The sequence below is a fragment of the Pollachius pollachius genome (assembly GCF_949987615.1).
Source record: "Pollachius pollachius genome assembly, chromosome: 6".
In the NCBI taxonomy this organism is placed as follows: domain Eukaryota; kingdom Metazoa; phylum Chordata; class Actinopteri; order Gadiformes; family Gadidae; genus Pollachius; species Pollachius pollachius.
The window spans coordinates 7,131,802-7,155,734 of NC_136939.1; the positions used below are offsets into that span (position 1 = coordinate 7,131,802).

General features: G+C 42.8%; 1 protein-coding gene across 1 annotated transcript; it reads right to left on the bottom strand.

Moving 5' to 3' along the window:
* Positions 1-947: 947 nt before the first annotated feature.
* Positions 948-23,645, bottom strand: LOC307076637 (oxysterol-binding protein-related protein 2-like). Its single transcript, XM_079737710.1, has 14 exons — positions 23,561-23,645; positions 17,245-17,605; positions 12,338-12,464; positions 10,397-10,472; positions 9,742-9,876; positions 9,526-9,623; positions 9,067-9,249; positions 8,501-8,608; positions 8,119-8,208; positions 7,519-7,639; positions 6,969-7,091; positions 5,152-5,275; positions 4,323-4,413; positions 948-3,445 (listed from the first exon to the last, which is right to left on the bottom strand). The coding sequence occupies exons 2-14, from the start codon at positions 17,279-17,281 to the stop codon at positions 3,343-3,345; spliced, it is 1,416 nt and encodes a 471-aa protein (XP_079593836.1). The 5' UTR covers positions 17,282-17,605; positions 23,561-23,645; the 3' UTR covers positions 948-3,342.
* Between the last annotated feature and the right edge of the window lie 288 nt (positions 23,646-23,933).

Genomic DNA, 23,933 nt, shown 5'->3' on the forward strand with positions numbered 1-23,933 from the left:
CAATTGGAAATGGAAAGATTAAATGAAAAAAAAAGATTCCTTAACTTTCATTGGCTGAAACTAAACGAAAAGAAAAACATTAAAGAAAAGAGGCTGGAGACCCTGAAAATGACTAATGCTAATGTGTTCCATTCACTGTTGTAAGTGCAATGAGCCCAACTGAGTGTCTCCCATTGTGATCCCTGTGTGTGTTTCTGTGTTTCCCTTCTGTACAATGGCTGTAGTGGACCTGGTGCGTCATAACATGTAATGTGATGAATGACAAATTATGAACTTACAATACATTTCAATCAGGAATAAGAAATAAAATACAAATATATATATATAAAAGGGAAACAGGTGTGTTTGTCTCGTGGTTTTCTTAAAAATTATGTGCCACTGTTGACGTGATCTACTCTGATGGAATGATCCGGTCTTAAAGATGTAACATTTGAGGGCCTTTACAGTTGAACATATGTGCTGCTGTGATTATCAACAAGTTCTTGAAAGGCGGTATCTTTGGTTTTGGCAACTCAAACGTGTTCCTTGACCACCTGCTGATTTCTGAACTTCCACTTGCATTTGTAGGAATCCTTTTATTTTAATTAGATTAACAAATCTTCAGTATGTTTCCCTCCCTCAAGTGAAATATGTTCCATCTGTGGTAAAATGTCTCCTTCCATCATTTGAAGCGATAGTCTATACAAATTTGGCCATACTGAAACATGCCTCCCAATGCAGAGCTTGCAGGATACTTCCATACTATAATTTCATTTATATATTTCATTTATATATTTTTGCGTAAATATGGTTGGTTAAAAATATAGAACAATTTAAAAGGTGCATGAAGTACAAATACTTTGACTAGTATCTTCAAATACTTATAAATTAGCAAAAACAAATAAATTCACTATTCACTAGTCATATCACATATAGAAAACTGAAAAAACAACACAAACACACACCTGTATATCAAAACTGAAATTAGGATTTTATTAAGACATTTTCGCCCATATATTATTAATTAATCTATTTACCATCTAAGGTTACCCCTTAACTTCCCCCCACCTTAAAACCAAGTTATTTCATTTTGCTTTCACCAAAAACTGTTTAAATACTATAAAAAATAATCAATTGCACGGAATGCCATTTTGTGTTTACCTCTCTGCAATACAAGTATAACATCAAGTCATGAAACTCCAAAATTAAACTCATCTTTGAAATACAGTTTAGAGAAAAATGGCAGCAGAAGAAACATAAAACCATGTAGTGGGTATTAAATGGGATTATAATATTATTAATAATATAGTAACATGTTTTGGGGAAGAAGGAGCAATTTTACCAGGGCTAGAAAGACCACACAGTCACAATAGGCCTTTAGGAATTATGAGACTGCAGCGTATGCAACAACAGACTGAAGAAGTAATACTAATAATATTTATTTGTATCATCTGCTCAGTTATCATTGAACTGCAAAGCGAGCAAATACTTCACATGCCAATTTTGTTAAAAAGGAATTAGGCTTTAGAAAATGGACCAGTGAATTGTAACACCTGCTAGTCTGAGTTCTTAGGAGAAGGGTCGGGGGCATAGTTTGGAGAGGTCGTTACATTCTGTCTGTTATCAGTAAATCTGAACATTTGATCATGTTAAAGACCTGAAAAAAACAAAGACAAATCAATATATACCGGAAATAAAGTCATACAATGGGAAATATGATTATTGTTTGACATAAACCCAAGGCAAGTCAAAGAAATGAACAAAGTATGCTACATTTGAAACACACTCAAAAAGGCAAGGCCACTTGTGTCTCAGTCCACAAGCCTCTGGTGAAACAAAAAGGTGCAAGATGTGGATTTGATTTAAATCCACTTTCTATGCAGTAGGATTGTGGATGTAGTGTCTCTTAATGTTCCAACCATTTACTGACACACGCGTACACACAACTACACATTCACTCAACAGATGAACAGTAGTGTGGTCGTGGCATTGAATCGATAAGTGTGAGGGAGGGTTTGATGAGGAGTGCACTAGGAAGAAGTCAATGGTCATCTCGCGCTACAAAAGGCCATCTTCATGAAGGCTGCGATGACGCCTCGCCTCGGGGAAACTTCATATACGATTTAGATTTGTAGAAAAATAGGAATGTGTCATATCTATATCATATAGGTATATTATGAATATAATTTACTATTAACAGTAATCTGATGGTTGAAGTTCAGAATAGTAGTTGTATGAAATAGAGAATGAAATCAACTTATGCTACCTGAACATTATGGAGCCGCAGCTGCATAATGATAAGGATGCCTTTAAGTTTATAACAGGAGTGTACATTCTGAAGTTGACCTGAAACACAGTGTAAAGCCGCTCTTACTATCCATGCATACTTTACAAGCATCATACCATCCATAGCGCTCAGACCTAAACCTTGATCACTAAATAATATCCTTTTTACTTATCAGTCTCTTAAAAATCAGATTCTCCAGTTTTGCCATGGAGACCGGTTGAGCCATCTCCTGTTACATTGAATACTGCTTGTGATCAGTGCATTTCAGGACCACTAAACCTTTCTTAGGAAGACCTATATGGACCTGTATGTATAGTATTCAGCTCAGTAAGCATTTTGTTTGCTTGTGATGCCTTGCTGCTAAACCACAAGCATGGGGCTATTTTCTGCAGTGTATAGTGTCTTATAAGTTAATAGATTCAATATCTTAATTAGTACCATTTTTTTTTTATCCCTCTCATTCTGCCTTTGTTATTTTTACCTGGGGATTGATTTAAGGGGATATCTGCTTTTGATGCACGCGTCCACCTCTCTGACCCTCCTTCACCACTAGAGGTAGCTGCTCATTCTCAAATTACAGGTCACACTGCTAGAGGGGGGTTGGTACAGAGACACCAGGGATCGTGATGACCCCAACACACCACACTGTGATGCACAGCAGTGATGGAGTTGGAATGTGTGGATTGAATTGTCTGTGTTGGCTTGCAGGCATCAAGTAAGGAAGAGGAGTTGGTGAGTGTTATGGTTCTGGTGCTACAGTCCAGAGAAGAAAGAGGTGGGAGCAGGGGAGTCATGTGGTGAAGGACTAAAGTCTTCCCTTTCCTTCCAGTGCAGCCCGTTCAGACAGAGGAAGATGGTGGTCAAAGACTTCACACTGTCTTCATGCAGGGCTCATCACTTTCCAACTGATGATCAAAACCATGGCGATGACGAAGATGATAATGATCAAGGAGATAGGCTGTTGCCGTGGTGACGTCAGGAAGCAACAGGCGGTTAAGGACATAGAGCCGCCATTGATCCTGAGAGGGAATCGGCTGACGAAGAGGAGGAGGATAAGGATGGGGGGGAGAAGAGCTTCAGTAGATGTTGGGCAGAGTCGCGTAGTTCCTATTGAAGTACCCGCCCGTGTACAGCCAATCCGGGGAGCCGGTGAAGGGGTTGTTGCCCTGCTGGAACCACCTGGAAGCATTCGACACACAGGTAAGTGGACATTGATCTCTGTGCAGGATACATCCAGAGTCACTCAGATACGGGACTGTGGGAAACCTAATCATCCCAAATGACTGGGCATGGTTCATCTCCTCAAAACAAACGGATACACTGGAATGATGATTGAATTTCTTTTGAGATTCGAAGTGTTTGAGCCCGTGTCATTCCAACGGGCTCGAGCAGAAGTCACTGAACCATCTGCGGGAAGACCAATCCACCAGGAGAGGTTGGAAGGTTGACGCAGGTCAAAACAGCCCCTCCTCTCTGTGAGGATCTCACAGATGTCCCCCTACACATGATGGTTTTGCCCCAATGTGTGACTTTACATTTCAAAATCATGTTATGAAGATGTTTTGATGATATTGCTTCGACACCATTAAGGTAAAGGTCTGCATTGTTGAAGACGCAACGCCGACTCATTTATATTTTACATTTAGGGCATTTAGCAGACGCTTTTTATCCAAAGAACGGTTCACGCACACGTTGGGAGCAGTTAGAATGAGGCGTCTTGCTCAGGGGCACCTCGACCCTCAGCTAGGGGGAGCCGGGGATCAAGCTAGCAACCTTCCAGTTACAAGACAACCCGCTCTACCCCCTGAGCTAAGCCGACCCTCACGTCGGGGGTTTCAATATTGCTATATTTTTCAGCGGGTTTCAATACTGGTGTTTGAATATGAATCAAATGGACTGAAGTAACGGGACTCGTACGGCTCTAACGACGAATCCCACCCTACGGCTCCCTCCTCCCGAAGTTGAGTTTTCGGACGGCAGAAGCGGCAGCCTGACCTGAGGATCCTCCTCATCCCTCCCCCTGATCCCGAGCCAGGAGAAAGAAGGTGTGTTGTACCTCGTGGACCATTCCTCTTGGCTCTTGGCTCTCTCCTTCCTGGCCTCCCTCTGCTTCTGCTCCAGCCGCTCCTTCTCCCGACTGGCCTCGTCTGGAGGACACACACAGCTTTGTTTAAACATGGCCGCCACTTGAAACGGCAGGCAGCAGGATGTATGGACAGTGAGGCATCTATAAGGACAATCTTCAAAAAAAAAAAAGGTTATCTTTCAGAAAATGCAATCAAGTTTTATTATTATAAAGGACCAAACCGGTTGGGCTTTGCTAAAACACTGAGTTGTGCTGATTCTGTCTAAGAGCATTTGGCCTGAATGTATCTGCCACGAATGTAAACAATAGCAATATAGCACTTTTACGATTGGGATGGGACATTTTGTCAAATTCTTGTTTAGCACTGAAGTAACCCATGTAAAAAGATGCTAACTAAAGTTACCCATTTAAAAAAACAGTGCTGAAGTTACCCATGTAAAAAGCACCGAAATAAAGTTATCCATTTAAAACACAGTGCTGAAGTAACCCATGTAAAAAGCACTGAACTAAAGTTGACCATTTAAAAACAAAGTACTGAATTAACCCATGTTAAAAGAGGACTTAAGTCACCCATGTTAAAACAGGACTTAAGTTACCCATGTTAAAACCGGACTTAAGTTACCCATGTTAAAACCAGACTTAAGTTGCCCATGCTCAAACAGGACTGAGGTTACCCATGTTAAAACAGGACTCAAGTTACCCATGTTAAAACCGGACTTAAGTTACCCATGTTAAAACCGAACTTAAGTTACCCATGCTCAAACAGGACTGAGGTTACCCTTGTTAAAACAGAACGTACCCATCAAGCCGTTCTCCATGGCCCTGATGTCGGGCCGCAGGCGGCCGTCCGTGGGGGGCAGCGTGGCCTCCATGCCCGGCTCCATCTCGTTCAGAGACATGGCGAAGCTGGTGAAGTTGTACATCTGGGGAGGGAAGGACTCGGGGTTAGGGAGCACTGCCTGGGAGGGAGGGAGTCGGTGAGCATCAGCACCCCAGAATGAGTGAGTGAGCAAGGAAGCATGAGTGAGTGAGCGTATGAGTGAGTGAGTGAGTGAGTGAGCGTATGAGTGAGTGAGTGAGTGAGCGTATGAGTGAGTGAGCGTATGAGTGAGAGAGGGAGTGATCGAGCGTATGTGTGAGTGAGTGAGTGCGTGAGTGAGCGTATGAGTGAGTGAGTGAGTGAGCGTATGAGTGAGTGAGTGAGTGAGCGTATGAGTGAGTGAGTGAGTGAGCGTATGAGTGAGTGAGTGAGTGAGTGAGTGAGCGTATGAGTGAGTGAGTGAGTGAGTGAGTGTATGAGTGAGTGAGTGAGCGTATGAGTGAGTGAGCGTATGAGTGAGTGAGTGAGCGTATGAGTGAGTGAGTGAGTGAGCGTATGAGTGAGTGAGTGAGTGAGCGTATGAGTGAGTGAGTGAGTGAGCGTATGAGTGAGTGAGCGTATGAGTGAGAGAGGGAGTGATCGAGCGTATGTGTGAGTGAGTGAGTGCGTGAGTGAGCGTATGAGTGAGTGAGTGAGTGAGCGTATGAGTGAGTGGGTGAGTGAGCGTATGAGTGAGTGAGTGAGTGAGTGAGCGTATGAGTGAGTGAGTGAGTGAGTGAGCGTATGAGTGAGTGAGCGTATGAGTGAGTGAGTGAGTGAGTGAGCGTATGAGTGAGTGAGTGAGTGAGCGTATGAGTGAGTGAGCGTATGAGTGAGTGAGTGAGCGTATGAGTGTGTGAGTGAGTGAGTGCATCAGTGAGTGAGTGAGGGTATGAGTGTATCACTGAGTGAGTGAGTGTATGAGTGAGTGAATCAGTGAGTGAGTGAGCGTATGAGTGAGTGAGTGAGTGAGCGTATCAGTGAGTGAGTGAGTGAGTGAGTGAGTGAGTGCATCAGTAAGTGAGTGAGTGTAGGTGAGTGAGTGAGTGTATCAGATAGTGAGTGAGTATGAGTGAGTGTGTAGGTGAGTGAGTGAGTATGAGTGAGTGAATGAGTGAATGAGTGAGTGAGCGAGTGTATCAGATAGTGAGTATGAGTGAGTGAGTGAGTGAGTGAGTGTATCAGATAGTGAGTATGAGTGAGTGAGTGAGTGAGTGAGTGAGTGAGTGTATCAGATAGTGAGTGAGTATGAGTGAGTGTATCAGATAGTGAGTGAGTATGAGTGAGTGAGTGTATCAGATAGTGAGGGAGTGAGTGAGTGAGTGTATCAGATAGTGAGGGAGTGAGTGAGTGAGTGAGTGAGTGAGTGTATCAGATAGTGAGGGAGTATGAGTGAGTGTATCAGATAGTGAGGGAGTGAGTGAGTGAGTGAGTGTATCAGATAGTGAGGGAGTATGAGTGAGTGAGTGAGTGTATCAGATAGTGAGTGAGTATGAGTGAGTGAGTGTATCAGATAGTGAGGGAGTGAGTGAGTGTATCAGATAGTGAGGGAGTGAGTGAGTGAGTGAGTGTATCAGATAGTGAGTGAGTATGAGTGAGTGAGTGAGTGAGTGTATCAGATAGTGAGTGAGTATGAGTGAGTGAGTGTATCAGATAGTGAGTGAGTATGAGTGAGTGAGTGAGTGTATCAGATAGTGAGGGAGTGAGTGAGTGAGTGAGTGTATCAGATAGTGAGTGAGTATGAGTGAGTGACTCACCGTGGTGGAGTGGGTAGGTCTGGAGGCGATGCGCCACAGCAAGGTGCTCCCTGGTATGACGGAGACGGTGTCCTGCGACTCTGGCATGTCGTCTGAGTCGTCGTTCTCCTTCCTATCCTCCTCCTGCGCACACACACACACACACACACACACACACACACACACACACACACACACACACACACACACACACACACACACACACACACACACACACACACACACACACACACACACACACACTTCCTTTAGTTCCTTCCCCATTCCCAGGTGTACTGTCGGTCTGCCAAGGAGCTAAGCAGGGCTTGGCCTGGTCGGTCCTTGGACGGGAGGGCAGGTGGCGCTGCTGGAGGCGTTGGAGGGCCAGTAGGGGGCGCCCACCTCTCTGATTACTCACTGTCAACGTATTTTCTTTGTACAAGCAGTACTTTTGGAATTTTGAGCATCTACTAGCGCTCCATTTTGATTGAAGGCCTCGGAGAAAATACGAATGCGACCAAATAGCTTTGTGTTAAATTCATATACAAGTGTGTGTCTGCATGTTTCTGACCGGTCTGTGCTTTCTGCTCTCTCCTTTCTTCTCGTTCTTCCTGTGATTCTCAAAGGTTTGAGGATCCACACTCCACATGCACTCCGTCCACTTCCCGTAGATCACACAGTGCTTCCGTTTACTGGAGACAGACGGACAGGAAAATTCCAGTTAGGTTCAAATGTGCACTGGGTAAGATTTGAGTTGCAGAGATGTTTTTTTTTGTTTTTTTTAAAAAGCAAGCCCCCAAAAACGTCCCCTCGTCCCTCTCTGCTCAGTCCCTCAGTCTCTCCGCCATTGAGAAATTTAGAATCTAACATTTCAAAAAATCATAGTGACTGACATAATTCTCATTACGTGTCCCTATAAGACCTCGAACACTGATGACGTCAGTCATCAGTGGCATAAGGCAGCGACAACATCATCTTATCGTTTTGAAAAGGGTTGGTGATTGAATGTGTCTGCAGCCAATAACAATTTGTTACCTTTCCCGGGTTTCCTCTCACATGCGCCACGAAAGAAGACGAAGCACAAAGTTCAAAAGATAAGAAGAAAATTGGGCGAAAGGGGAGGAGAGGAAAGGGGAGGGGAAGCCAAAGGGAGGAGCAGCCAGTGGACTACCTCTTATCCTGGATGTAGCCCTCCACCCGGTGGAGCTCCTTCCCAAACATCCCGCAGGGCTTGAAGTTCAGCACACACTTGTCGCCCGTGCTACAGGGAGGGAGAGACACGGGGGGAGGGGGAGACACAGGGGAGATGGATGTAAGGCACCTGGCGATGAATTGGGCGATTGGGAGGATGTCTTTCTCGTATGACAACACAACATAGCAAAAGGTTCGGGGGTAAGAGCTGTCCCGATTGCAGGGGTAATTGTCATTCACGACGAATCGGGAGCGGCCCGAGTGCGGTCCTGTAGTTTGGGCTGCTTAGCGACAGCGGCCGTATAAGTACCGTGCTTTATACAGTCGGCCGGCCCAGTAAAAGACGAACCGAGCAGGTGTACCTGTGGTTGATGATTTCCACGGTGCCGTACTGCTCGATCCAGAGGGAGCCCAGAATGATGTTGTGAACGCAGCAGAAGGGGTTGCTCCACGTGTAGGCCTCGTTGAACCTGGAGAGGGGGCAGACGCTTAGAGCAGGGGCCTTTTGAACCAACCAGACACAGACAAAGAGACAGACACACAGACAGAGACAGAAATAGTAACAGACACTGAGACAGTAACAGACACACAGTAACAGACAAAGGGACACAGACAGTAATAGACACAGACACTGACACACAGGGGCAAAGTAACAGACACACTGGGACACAGTAACAGACAAACAGGGACAGACAGACACAGACACACAGTAACAGACACAGACACACAGACACAGAGGGAAACAGTGACAGACACACAGTAATAGACTCAGAGAGTAACAGACACGGACACACAGGGACACAGTAACAGACACACAGGGACAGACAGAATAAAAGACACACAGTTACAGACACAGACACACAATAACAGACACACAGACACAGACAGACACAGAGGGAAACCGTGACAGACACACAGAGGTACTGACTTGAGCAGTTCCATTGTTATTGTTCCTTTGGGCTCCGCCTCCACACTCTTCCCCCAGAACTTGAGCTTGGGGTAGATGGAGCCGTGGAAGACAAAGTCCCCGGCCAAGCTCTCAGCGTGGAAGGCACTGACCGGGGGGTGGTGGGACACCTGCTCCGACACCAGCCGGTACCCCTGGTCCTCTCTGGGCACCAGAGCACAGAGCACAATGGATGCATTGAGTTTTTCAATACTGCGCCATCCGTCACATTTGATACGTTTTGATTTGCTTTTGAGAATGTAGAACTTATAAACCATAAAAGGAAACTGAACTGTAAACTGAAACATAAATTATGTCCAAAGAGATATAGGTAGCAATCAAACGCGTGTAAGCACGTAACATGCTTGCACGTCAGACCCAGTCTTTGTTCTGCGAATCAACTGTACATACAACAGTGACTGAGTGGGAGTGTGTGTGTACCTGGTCAGTTCGTAGGTCTCTCCCAGGAGAGGGTTAAAGGGTTTCCCTGTTCTATCCCACTGAGAGGCGACTGCTGACACCGCAAAGGCAGCTACCGCCTGCAGAGAGAGACGCAAGCAATTTCACAAAAGCAACGGGACACGAATGTGTGTGTGTGTGTGTGTGTGTGTGTGTGTGTGTGTGTGTGTGTGTGTGTGTGTGTGTGTGTGTGTGTACCTGCATGCGCTGTATGGAGTCAGGCAGTGTGCAGGCCTTGTTGAGCAGGTACGTGTGCTCCATGTACTCTGAGATTCTCTGCAGGAAGCTGAGAGGTTCGTTGAAGGCGATAGGCATGGTGATCTTCGACAGTTCCTACGGCAACAACAAAGCATCAACTTCTCTGCCCACATTGAATCTACCATGTCTGGAGACCCCGACTAAGACAAGAGGATTTAGCAATCCTGCCAACATAAAAAGGTGCTGTAGGTAAGAGCTATAGTTTGAGTGTCATTGGTAAGAAATGGCACAGTTAACAGTCAGCTACCGGTGAGTGAAATCCACTGTGAAATATCTGCTGAGAGTTGACTGTGCTTGCTTCTGTATAAGCAGTTTCTGATTATAAAGCAGCCCCGTTGATTTCTGACCAATCAGGGCATCTCTTCCCTGATTGGTTCAGGGAACCTGCCTTTCCTGTCAATCACAGGTGTCTCTAAACATACCTACAGCAACTTACCTACAGTATAAAATGTAAGTCATCGTAAAATAAATATACAAGCTGAGACACATTATGCAGGTGTTGTTGCAGTAACCAATTTTTGCTGAATAAGCAGCTATGAGCAATCGATTAGTGTGTTTTTAACGTGGCCTGTTAAAACAAGATAGTGGTACTCACCAATCCAATACACTTCTTCAGAATGCCCCAGATACTAACAGAGTTTCTTGGGAACATAGGAGCCGGCAACGTGGTCCTGACAATGAAACAATGAACTGTTAAATTTGACGTCTACACAGACCATATCCTAAGCAGATACGTAATATACTTTATAACTACATACACAGCATTTTGGTGTACTGAAGAAAAATGGTGGCAATTAACACATTGAGAACCTTCGGTAAAGTTTACAATATCTGCTTGCTACATCAACTGAGTCAGAAAATGGGTCGGCAAAACTAGTTTGTGTTCACAGGCATTTTCAGAAAACAAAACACCAAACCTTTCAGAGAAACAACATGTGACATTTTTCACATGTTTCAGCTTGATTAAAATCTGACATTTAGGCCATTATCGTTAAAAAAATCAGACACAGGCTGCACTGTACCAAGGTACCAAGCACAGAGGGTACCTTTACCTGAGACGGGGAATGGATGTAATGGAATGTCATCACCATGCCAAGAATATAAACCATATAATCACATACATATATGTGTATGATTATGTATATTATCCTATACATATATGGATATGATTATGGATAGGTAAAGGATTACACATTTTACACATCGTCTTTCAATTCATTACAGCCATCATATACAAATATTAAATTTTAAATATAAATAAAACACATATTTAGCGTTCTGTCACATAACCATTTCATTTGTTATGCAAGACTTTCATGGAGATCTGGGCTGTACCGATTGTGCCTGGGTATCACTGTGATATGCACTGTGCGTCAGTCAAATCAGAACAGCTTGTCCCTATAGTCAAATCATGAAGATCTGGTTTTGCTTGGCATCACACAATCCAAGAGAAGCTGGGGAAAGGGTAGAGTGAATCAGTTGTGCCTCTCAAGCATTATAGTTAGTAAATGTAACTGCCTCATAAAAGAAACAAAGCACAGGCAGATGGGTCAGTAGAGGAAATTAAGAGAGCGGAAGAGAGGTAGCTGATAGGATGGGCATGTGGGAGGTCTGGTGTGTCAATTATAAAGTTTGACTGATCAGGGCGGGCGGCGGGCCACTGATTAGTATCGGCTGATATAGGTTTTGAACAGCTGATCTATCAATCAACTTCAAACTTCATTTTTTCAACAAAAATGATTGCCTTGACAAATACTTGATTTCTTGTTCTACAGGACTACAGCCTCCAATAACCAGTTTTAGCTCTTACAGCTTAGGAATTTAATGCCGACACTTTAACACAACCAGACTTTTCTGCTTTGTGTGAAACCGCAGCTGCAGATTGAATGGATGAGATCATCGACCCGCTGTCTATCAGTCTACATTTGAATAATATTTGAATCATGATCTTCAAAAAAACAAAAGGGGCATGATGTTTATACACCACAGGGCCAGAGTCAAGTAGCTTACTAGTGACCCAAGGAGAAAGGGTTCAAAAGTAGAAATTGAAAAGGAAATCTTCACTCAGCACAATGGAAAGTTTAGGGTTATATTCCTTGTTTAGTTTAAATTGAAAGCGCAAGGCCTTAAAAATGCCAGGGTTAGGAGTGGTCAAATCCAAGCTACTTCTCCCAACAAACCTTACCCTACCTAAATCAATGTCTACTGTTTAAACAGAAAGTCAGTCATTAGTCACACAACAGGACAGTCAAACGACCAGGCACGTCAAGTCAACAGTGGCACCAAAACTTGAATGATTAAAGTAGAGTCCTCCTTAAACTCATGTTAATGTATGACGTTACATTACCATAAACTCATTTTAATGTATGACGTTAGATCAGCCATCCGGCTTGTGTCAACGTTTGACCAGGGCCCAATAAGTAAATAAAAAGGCAGCATATCCCCCCCAGCGTTTCTTTCTTTCACGTGCACAAACAGAGCCTCACACACAGAGCCAGGCTGACGGAGGGAAGGGGGTGGAGGAAGGGGTCTGTACCGGGGCTTCTTAGTGCCGTTCTCCCTCCTGATGGAGCCGTTCTTGGTCTGGCTGCCGTAGTCCATCGCCGTGGCCTCCTTGAAGCTGGCCTCCGACAAGCCCTCAGAGGACTCGTCTGAGTCCAGGCCTGGCAGCCCGAGGGGGGGGGGGGGGGGGGGGGGGGGGGGGGGGGGGGGGGGGGGGGGAGAGGGGAGCAGAAGGGGCGGTGACAACACGAGATAAGCCAGGTTACGTTCTCTTCACGCTTTACATTTCCATTGGAGGCTGACTCTGTTATACAATGGATAGAATATCAAGCATTTTACACATCGACTGTCTGCGATTGGATACAGCGCACATACACACACTTATTTATGTTGACATGAATGCAAAACAAATGAAATAACTTGTCAGTAGTAATGCAATACAAAAATGACAACCAAAACAATAACAGATACACAAGGAAGCAGCACATGCACACGCACACACACACACACACACACACACACACACACACACACACACACACACTTTTTGGTTTGTTGAAAGATGTTGAAGTTATGTAACTGATGGGAAGTTGAGGTCAGCCAAAGCTGGAAACATGTCCTGGTGAATGAACGGATTGATTGTTTTTTTGTAACGCTGAAACGCTGACACTTATGTAAAGCTTGAAGCCTTGTGATGAACGAATGACAGGTGTATTGTAATGCTCACTAGTATCACACGCCACAATTGTTGATCTCGTTCAAGGTGGACTACAGGTAGACTGTGCACATACCAGCCGATCTAACCAAGTATCGCTTGGCTGGGATTCAAGATTCAACTCTACATACTGTATATTAGGGGTGGGAATCTCTTGGCACCTCACGATTCGATTCTAAAACGATTATTGATGCAACAATTTTTTTTATGTACATTTCAATGCGTGAATATATACAGTGGGGCAAAAAAGTATTTAGTCAGCCTCCAATTGTGCAAGTTCTCCCACTTAAAAAGATGAGAGAGGCCTGTAATTTTCATCATAGGTATACCTCAGCTATGAGAGACAAAATGAAAAAAAAAATCTAGATTGTCTGATTTTTAAAGAATTTATTTGCAAATTATGGTGGAAAATAAGTATTTGGTCAATAACCAAAGGTCATCTCAATACTTTGTTACATGCCCTTTGTTGGCAATGACAGAGGTCAAACGTTTTCTGTAAGTCTTTACAAGGTTTTCACACACTGCTGCTGGTATTTTGGCCCATTCCTCCATGCAGATCTCCTCTAGAGCAGTGATGTTTTTGGGCCACACAGACTTTCAACTCCCTCCAAAGATTTTCTATGGGGTTGAGATCTGGAGACTGGCTAGGCCACTCCAGGACCTTGAAATGCTTCTTACGAAGCCACTCCTTCGTTGCCCGGGCGGTGTGTTTGGGGTCATTGTCATGCTGAAAGACCCAGCCACGTTTCATCTTCAGTGCCCTTGCTGATGGAAGGAGGTTTTCACTCAAAATCTCACGATACATGGCCCCATTCATTCTTTCCGTCATACGGATCAGACGTCCTGGTCCCTTGGCAGAAAAACAGCCCCAAAGCATGATGTTTCCACCCCCATGCTTCACTGTAGGTATGGTGTTCTTTGGATGCAACTCAGCATTCTTTCTCCTCCAAACACGACGAGTTGAGTTTTTACCAAAAAGTTCTATTTTGGTTTCATCTGACCATATGACATTCTCCCAATCCTGTTCTGGATTATCCAAATGCTCTCTAGCAAACTTCAAACGGGCCCGGACATACACTGGCATTAGCAGGGGGACACGTCTGGCACTGCAGGATTTGAGTCCCTGGCGGCGTAGTGTGTTAGTGATGGTAGCCTTTGTTACTTTGGTCTCAGCTCTCTGGAGGTCATTCACTAGGTCCCCCCGTGTGGTTCTGGGATTTTTGTTCACCGTTCTTGGGATCATTTTGACCCCACAGGGTGAGATCTTGCGTGGAGCCCCAGATCGAGGGAGATTATCAGTGGTCTTGTATGTATTCCATTTCCTAATAATTGCTCCCACAGTTGATTTCTTCACACCAAGCTGCTTACCTATTGCAGATTCAGACTTCCCAGCCTGGTGCAGGTCTAAAATTGTGTTTCTGGTGTCCTTTGACAGCTCTTTGGTCTTGGTCATAGTGGAGTTTGGAGTGTGACTGTTTGAGGTTGTGGACAGGTGTCTTTTAAACTGATAAGGAGTTCAAACAGGTGCCATTAATACAGGTAACAAGTGGAGGACAGAGGAGCCTCTTAAAGAAGAAGTTACAGGTCTGTGACAGCCAGAAATCTTGCTGGTTTGTAGGTGACCAAATACTTATTTTCCACCATAATTTGCAAATAAATTCTTAAAAAAATCAGACAATGTGATTTTCTGGATTTTTTTTTTCATTTTGTCTCTCATGGCTGAGGTTTACCTATGATGAAAATTACAGGCCTCTCTCTTCTTTTTAAGTGGGAGAACTTGCACAATTGGTGGCTGACTAAATACTTTTTTGCCCCACTGTATATATATATATATATATATATACATCTGAGTTTGCTACTCAGAGTTTGCTAATCACTTCCTACTTTTGTGATGATCATTAAAGACATCAACAGATGAATTAACTTATCTAATATTTTATTAGAGAAAATAACTTGTCACAAATATGACTTTCTATGAACACTGCAATAATCAATGCAGCTTGCATTACAACACAATTTGGAAGTTAAAAAAATTGGTTTCAGTTTTCTTTTCTTTCTAATCTTTCTTTTCTATGTCATTAAAGAAAAAGCTGCACTTAAATAAGAAGGAGTTCTTGTGTCTGGCTGTGAGTTTGCGTGCATGCTATGCGTAGGCTGAATCGCAATCGTGTCAAGACAAATCAGATTGGCCAATACACACTGAAGACAAATTTAATTATTATTATAATAATCTTTTTTTTTCGATTATTAATTTATCTGCATCGAGACGGAATCGTTCCAGAGAGAAGCACGATGTATCGAAGAATCGATTATTTTTCCCACCCCTACTGTATATAAGTACTATACAATGCAATGGGATCCCTGTTTTAATTGAACCCATCTCAAGCAGCCGTGGCCAGCCAGAGAATCAAACACCGAAGCCAATACATTAGCCTGCCCGTGTGTAATAAAGACTTCATAAGACAGCTGGTTTGTTTGGCGCACAGAGGCCTTCATCTCAATTGACCCAAGCATTTGGTCGTATTCACATATTCAATCAGGCACACTCCAATAAATTAGCATTTTAACTATGTAACAATAAATAAATCACATGAATTTAATATAATTCTACCTTCAACAGGCAGGAATACATCAGAATAAATAATTGTGTGGTATGCGTTTTATCTTGAAGTACTATATCAGTAATGGCGCAGAAGAATATGCAAACAGCCATAATTGTAATGCTACTGCAGGCGTATTGTAGCCTACTAAACAACAGGCTACCTGCTAGATATAACCCACTTACTAGGCCAGGTACAAACATTAGGGCTAGATTTACATTTCAGTGTATTTGGACATGATAGAAAGAGCAACCTTATGCACACAGGGGCCATGTTGATTAGTTGGGTGGGGAAACCATGCCAACTCAAATAATCGTTTATCGCCTTGGGTGCTAAATCTCGACGGAGAAGCAGTGAGGAACAATGTTTACATTGCGAGCCGTGACCTTCACGGCATAGCAACTACGCATGCTGCATAAGAGACAAAACAGCAGGTGGAGACCGCCCTACCTGAAAAGCTGCATTCCTGTCGCATACCTTATCTAGGCTGACGTGGAGCCATTCACTCCGACGCCATGGTCAAAGGCACAGAGGTATAACGAGAACATGCCGTTGTTGTTTTTTGTATTTGTTATTATTGTGTTCTTGAATCCCGAAAGGACCAGGACTAGGATTTTGAGAGTTGATGCAAATGTCTGTAGTTTGGAGTCTATTCAAAGGATTTTTATTCAGGTTTACTTCAAAAAGAGGAGAAAGGGGAATTGCACATTGATTTCAGGAAACAATTATATAAGAATTTAGATGAAAAAAGATTTTGATTATAATGTTCTTATAAATACTGAAACATGACCTATCTTTCTGTGGAAAAAATCAAAATCAAATTTGCAGTTTCACCATTTAAAATCCCATTATGCTTTAAAGGGCTGTTTCCATACCTATTTGAAATGTTTGTTGGATGGACGAGTTAGCCATATCTAGAGCCATATCCATTTCCACTTTACTTGAAAACCTAGAATATCATCTCCTAATAAATAACTAATTGAACCTCCCAATTAATAATAAAGGAGGGCATACTGTCTGCTACTATTTCAGATGAGCATAATAAGTGCATGACTTCCCTTTTACATGAGCCTACAAACAGACAGTGCTATGCACATTAACTTATATTAATGAATTCATCTATACAGATGGGGTATTCATTTGACATTTCATCGTAATCCAACACACACACACACACACACACACACACACACACACACACACACACACACACACACACACACACACACACACACACGCACACACACACACACGCACACACGCGGGATTGTTGGGGCAAGACAATACACCTCTGAATTATTGACATTAATCATCATCCGACCATGCAGGTTAGGTTTCACTAGCTGGTTTTGTTGTGCCTCTATGATGGAAAGTCTTGTTCATCAGTTAGGTAACCCAGGACACCTGCTACTACTGTTCTAGGACGTTCCAGGAGTACCCTATACATGCCGTGGTCAACTATACTACACTCAGAAACAGAAATAATGTCAATAAATGATTTTGGATCCTGACACAGACAACACAGTTCTGTATCGACTAGAAAGAGGCCACAGGGATTTGAACCCCGGCCGTTCTACTATAGAACCACAAAAGCCGCCACTGGCTGGAAAAGGTCCAAGCACCCACCTGTTACGGCATCATAGAACTCATCATCATTGCTCATCTTCCACGATCAAAGCCCAGAACTGTAGAGGACAGACCGGGAGCTTCTAGAACATGTTCCTCTGGACCCCTTGATGACCCGGGTCCTGGGCGGGGAACGGTTAAGTTCTCGGGAAGGTCACCACGGCAACAGTATAACTTTCCGACTGCAGCATCAATAAAACGTCCCAATGTTGAACGTTGTGCCGGGACCAACAGGGCTGGATGAGAGAGGTGGTTTGAGCTGGGAACAAAAGGGCCGGCCGGGCGGATACTTCTGTTTCATTAGAGGCTGGATACTGGATGTACCTAAAGCTCCTTTTGACAGTCCCGTTGGTTGGGTCACCTGTAGGCAAACATGCAAAATAACATTAGAGTGATGGATTTAGTAAAGGGGTGTGAACATCAGCGACATTTGATCAAAGTCACTGCTTTTTGTTTTTAAGTCTTTGGGGGAATTGCATGAAGGAGATATTAAAAAGCTAGAGCCATAAATGGTAGGTAATAGAAAATTTACATTTTTTGCAAATCTACTTATATTTTTCCCTTTTACCTTAGTTTTTCAAATAGAAAAACGACATAATCTTATGCACTCTGCCATCATGCCATCATTTGCCCCACTGCCAGTGTCTTTTTGAGCACACAGTGTTCTAGACTCAATAGATCTGGAAATAAGAACCCGTATAGAATTGATGTGAATCGGGACTCCTTTTGAACCAGGAATCTGAATTGAATCGGATACCGATACACCAAAAGATTCACACACCTACAGTCAATGCACAGCCTCGGCTTATAAAGTTGCTGTTTTGTAGACATAGAAATAGAGACCGCTTTTTATGTTCCCAGAGTGATCCCAAAGAAAAATACACACCCAGAGTTCTGTGTCATCAATAAGTAACAAGTGCGAGTATGCTATATACAGGAACAATATAAAGCATATCAAAGCAGTCAAGGCTCGGACATTGTCCATTGTGGAAGTAGATGGTTGGCATCACTGTCATTTGTAGATGATCGTTCATTTAGCCTCATCAAACTGACCTCCAATAAACTCGAGAGCGGTTGGCAGCAGTAAGCATTGTGTTGATTAGGTTATATGTAGCCCTTCAGGTGAAGGGGGGGCACATTTGTTTCTAAGGAAAGTCAATATATAAACTGGAATATCCATTTTCATTGCCATTATTCAAATAATATAGTGTGCATAGTAGTCATTGCTGCAGGCATGGGTAGGGTTAACACAAACATAGCCTAAGTTGTAGTAACTGGCTGAGGCATTAGAAAACTATGCACTTCTTAAAATTCTAACTTAATAATTAACTTTCATTAAGGATGTGGTCGAAAGTCAACAGGAAGTTATTTGACAAACAGGTCAATTTTACTTATGCATATCTCATTGCACCGATTATAGCCGGCTCAAACATTAAGTTTGAACCATTACAATGGTTAACATTCTGTTGATTTGTTGGTGAGCTGTTAAACTATCGGACACAAAAATATAATCGTATCTATCTAGTAGTCTTCTTGGTAGAAAGAACACCTGACTTTTGAAGAAAGTAGGCATATGGCATTTAGTAATAAGTATATTCAAAAAGGTTTTTAATAAGGTATTTCATACACAAATTGCATAAAATGTAGTCCTATAAAGCTATAAGTCTGACTGATGAGACCCTTTACAAAGCACAATTTGTGAAGCAGAGAATGAAAACATAGCTGCCTTCAAATAGTAATGACACTCACTGTGACCTGCTCTGTGTATTTTTATGCATTTTATTTAACTCTCGAATACATTAAGAAGCTTTTTCTGTCCGTGTGACAATTTACTTTTATAATAAATTCCATTTTGCTGCATTATTTTGATTGAACACGATTGACCACCTTCATAAGCCTATGTAGCCTACGTATTATAAATGGTTAGCTGGGCCGTGTAACTATGCTAGCTGGCTAGCAGGTGACAGCTACTAGAGTAGTTGCACAAGATGCCTTGGTGAGTATTGTTCTAAATTTGCCCTTGTCGTTACAGGATCATTTCTAAAAGTACTACAACAAAAAATGTGTGGCCCAAATATGGCAGAATTTTGTCTTCTAGATTTCTCTTTATTTTAATGTACATTAATTATTTTGTTACTTGATCTATTTTTAGACCAGCTACTGTTTGTATCACAAAGGCAAAAATAAATTCCATCTTTTGACAGAATACCTTGAAAATATCAATGATGGTGATGTTTTAGTTCAAATATTTGGTATCAACATTAGAAGTACAAAAAGTAGAACAAAGAATGACAATTAGGTGTACTTAACAAGCAGGCAGATGCTAATCTAACATGGTACAGTACACTTAATATCCCAGTTAATAACCAAATTTTATACTTCACATTTTACAGATATATTGTCCATAGCTCTTTAATAGGCTGTCGTATTATTTCTCTCATTGCAGGCAGTGTAGTCCAAGGTGATTCAGAAAGCATACCATCTTGGCACACCAAGGGAGCCAATATCGCCCAGAATAATCTGATCCTCCCAGTCTTTGGTCCTCAGGCTAACAGAGGCTATTACATAACCGTGACAAATATGGTACCATACACACAGCTCCATAGATAAGTAGACACCCAATAGCCTCATACTCTGCGTCATGCTCCTACTCAAACATAAATAGGTAATTTGTTATCATTATCTGCGCTGTAATCCAATATGAATGAAGTTGTGTTCCTGCGTGCACAAGTAACGTATAACTATGGCCACAGACTAATCAGTCCGGATCTCCAAGGCCTAAGGCCCCGGTGGGACTCCCAGCCATAGGTTACTGCCTGCTGCTGTTCAACAGACAAACAACCGGCCGACAAAGACGTAACCCAACACTAAATCACTAAAACGGTTAGACCTGAGACAAAGTGTTCCCCAGTTGATCATGCACTCATATGCTTACTAATGAGGATAACTACATGCCTAGCGACCCGGCGGTGCAGTCCTGAGAGGGCTGAGAACAACATCTAGAAGCCGGTGGGACACAGCGGCTTATTAACAACGGAAAGACCAACGTTGTCTAGTGAATGAGAGGCTGCTACAGTACACAGTGACACACTTTCTTTCAAATGTTCATTACAGATGCACTTCGGATAAATGAAACTCCTCTACCTGTAAAATCGTTATCAATTGTTTTCTCACACACCCAGTGAAACAAAACATTTTTATCGCCTATTTAAAATGTAATGCAGTGTTTCCCCCAGCACTGTATGGTTAAGGCGGACGCCTTAACAAGAATACGGCCCTGCCTTGACTACCAATGTATAAAAAAGATATATATATATATATATATATATTAGAAAAAAAATTATATATATATTTTAATGTTTTTTTTAATAATAATGCATTAGGTATAAAACTCTCTTAGGGAAAGAAAACATACTTCCATCATACTTCCAAACATACCACCCCCCCCCCCACTCCCGACCACCTTGATTAAGACATTTTCCGGGGGAAACACTGTAATGTGTGTGCAATGAGCCTCGTGAGACCATCTTGATCTCGCGAGCTCCATTGTATTTACTCGCAGATCAGTCTGGTAACCTGCGATGGAGAAAATTTGGAGCCGATCGCTAAATGACCGGCCAATGGGTTTAGGTGTGACGCAACGAGAAGCGACTGTTCAGCCTAAAAACAACACGGTGGCTTCCGATGATCTGATTGGTTGATTTGGCCTGTCTATCATCAACATAGGTGGTGATATACAGATGGTTTATCCAATCAGCTAACCAGTATTTTCGCCCCTTCCCAAAAGTTCTCCAACAGAAGGTTCCCTGATGGATATGCTGAGCAAATGCGAATCAATCCATCTGGCGGAGTCAGGTTAGTGTGCAATAGCATGTCACTTAAAAAAAGTTTGAGACTATATTAGTCACACACACACACACACACACACACACACACACACACACACACACACACACACACACACACACACACACACACACACACACACACACACACACACACACACACACCATTATCCTGCTGCAAGTAGGCAAGTACAGGGCATATCACCGCCCACAGTAAAGGTCTAGCTGTTGTAATGTGAATGGAATGGTTACCTAGATAATAAGGGTGTGCACATGCGGGCGGACACACACACACCCACACACACACACACTGTAGTAGCATGAGTCAGCAACGTTCCTGCAATAATTGTAACAAGCTAGGATGGCCCATGTCACTCACACACCCCCACACACACGAAACTATCACACACCCTCGATTATCAGCAGCCTCCCAAATATGTGCCAACTGAAAGAATAAATAAAAGGTATTCAACGCTACATGCTAACCAGACTGTGACAGCTATAGCCAGCAGAAGCCCATTGGGAGGTAGCCAGCCCCATGGTATTCCACATCCATGCCCTCTTTCAGAGGAGACTGCTGCCATGGCAACCAACTGAGAGGGGGCAATTAGGGCCCTATGTAAAGAAGAAGCCACAGAACAAAGTGACAACAGGTGCTCAGTCTCCAGGTGGACACCCGGCCTCCACTTCAAAATTATACACTATCGTCATTACCCCAGTTTACTCACATTACCTACACTGGTGGGACACGTACACGATGACACACAAATGCATGTATATTGTTTCATGCATATGGTTAGATTTCCTGTAGAAAATCGCTCATGTTCACTGTAATTGGTGAAACTGCACAGACAACATGTATTTTGGATATTGTGTGGTACCCAGATATCTAATCCGAAAACAGTAAACTGGCTAGTGGCGAGATTGTTGACTTTTAGCATGCATCTAACCTAAGAGGAAGCCTAACATCAACCTTGCCTTGTTGTGCCTCGTTTGGATCTGCTGTGGTTACAGCGGAAGCAGCAATGGGATAGAGAGACTAAAACGTTCGAATAATAAACAGTGTTTCAGGCAAATGCTCAAACAGTATCATGGCCAAATGTTTCAGGCTTCACCAAAGAGGTCGTTGGATAGAGACAGCAGCTCAGCTGTCAGTGTATTACCCAATATGTCCTTCGGAAAACCCTTAAAGGCTGTTTAAATGAATAAAAGCAGGTCTTTGAGACAACATCACCCAAAATAGCCGTTGTTCCTTGTTAGCTCATTTCCCTACGCATATTATGCATCTGAAATCCTTGTATGTATATTGCATGCGGTCAGGCTGTAGAATGCTGAAGATTGTCTTTGAAAGCTTAATCTTTCACCCCCAAAGTAACTGTTATCTTCAACTTTTTTTGCTCCAGTCTTCAATCCCTCAAAATCTGCTATTGCAAAAATACCTCAACACTTCTTTTGTGGCGTCAGCAGTGTTCCAGCAGTGCTGGGGTTTATTGAGTAGACTACTAAACTAGGTCCTCAGTGTATGTAAATTTGGGAAAATAACCATAAATTAGTTCCATGCCCCTACAAAAATGAATGAGAAGAGGTGCAAGCACTTGACTGCAAAGGAATGTCTGGAGGTATGTCGCTCGACTGGCAACCGAGTGGGAGGAGTGGGGTTAGTGAGTTTATTCATTCATTTTACGCGATTTCCTAATAAATGTCAACTTAACTTATGTTTTGGATCAAGCTTAAGTTTCTTAGAGCATTTTATTTGCTTCACAATTGGCTAATGCCGTTTTTATATGAGTCATAATAATGACTGCTTACCAACATGTCTCACCCGTAGAAAATGTTTTATAAACATCACATCTTTTTTTCAATTGGTTAGTTGTACTAAAATCGACACCAACAAATAGTTGCATCTATGTATTGTTCGTTGATTCAAGTGACACTGCGATGCATCCCAATTGAACTTTAAGAGAACAGAGTTCAAGTAAAGACCCAAGTTTAAGTAATCACTAGCACAGAGGAATGGCCTTATAGGACTTAAGTGTGCAGTGTTACGAAATAACTTTAACTTCATAACAAAACTCGACAGCGGCGACGAGAACATACCGCCAGTATTGAGGGCAATATAAGCGTCACGTTCAACACTACATGTTTTGCCAATGCTCTAAAAATTCAAATCTGGTTGAGCAAGATAGACTACATAAAACGACGACTACCCTGAAACTCTCGTTGGATCAAATCACCCAGCAACTAGTTGTCGACATGAATAACAAAGGTCCCAAACCTCAGTCGAGGCAGTCTGCTAGAAGTATAGCAAATGGGGAGCTTTTCTGTCACGTTCACATCGGGATGAAAGGTGTCAGGCTAGTTAGCGAGCTTCTCTTCCACAAAGAGATAATTTGGGACACAAATAAACAAAATCATATTCAAACCTAGCTAGCATAAACAGCTTAAATCGCTTAAAACTTAGATGGCCTTACCTTTGAGGCGCCGGTAAAATGTTACGACGAGCGACAGAGATAAGAGAAGACCAAATATTGATGTACAACTGTGTGGATAGACACAGCAGCGGAAGTCGCTGGAAGGGAGGCCGTACCAAAAGTACGACAGCCAATCATCTGTTAGTGAGCTCGGGTCATTGACCAACCAGACGCACGTAGGCGGGTGATTGGAACGTTTGCCAGGTAAACGAAAATCGTAAATCGACTTAAAATCAGAGCAGCTCGATCAGAATTATTACAGTAGTCTGATATCCGAAATGTATTGATAATAACTTACCATACCAACTCCTTCCTAACTCTTGAAAAACAACCAACAAACTTACCACCACACCCCAATTGTTGTACATTCCAA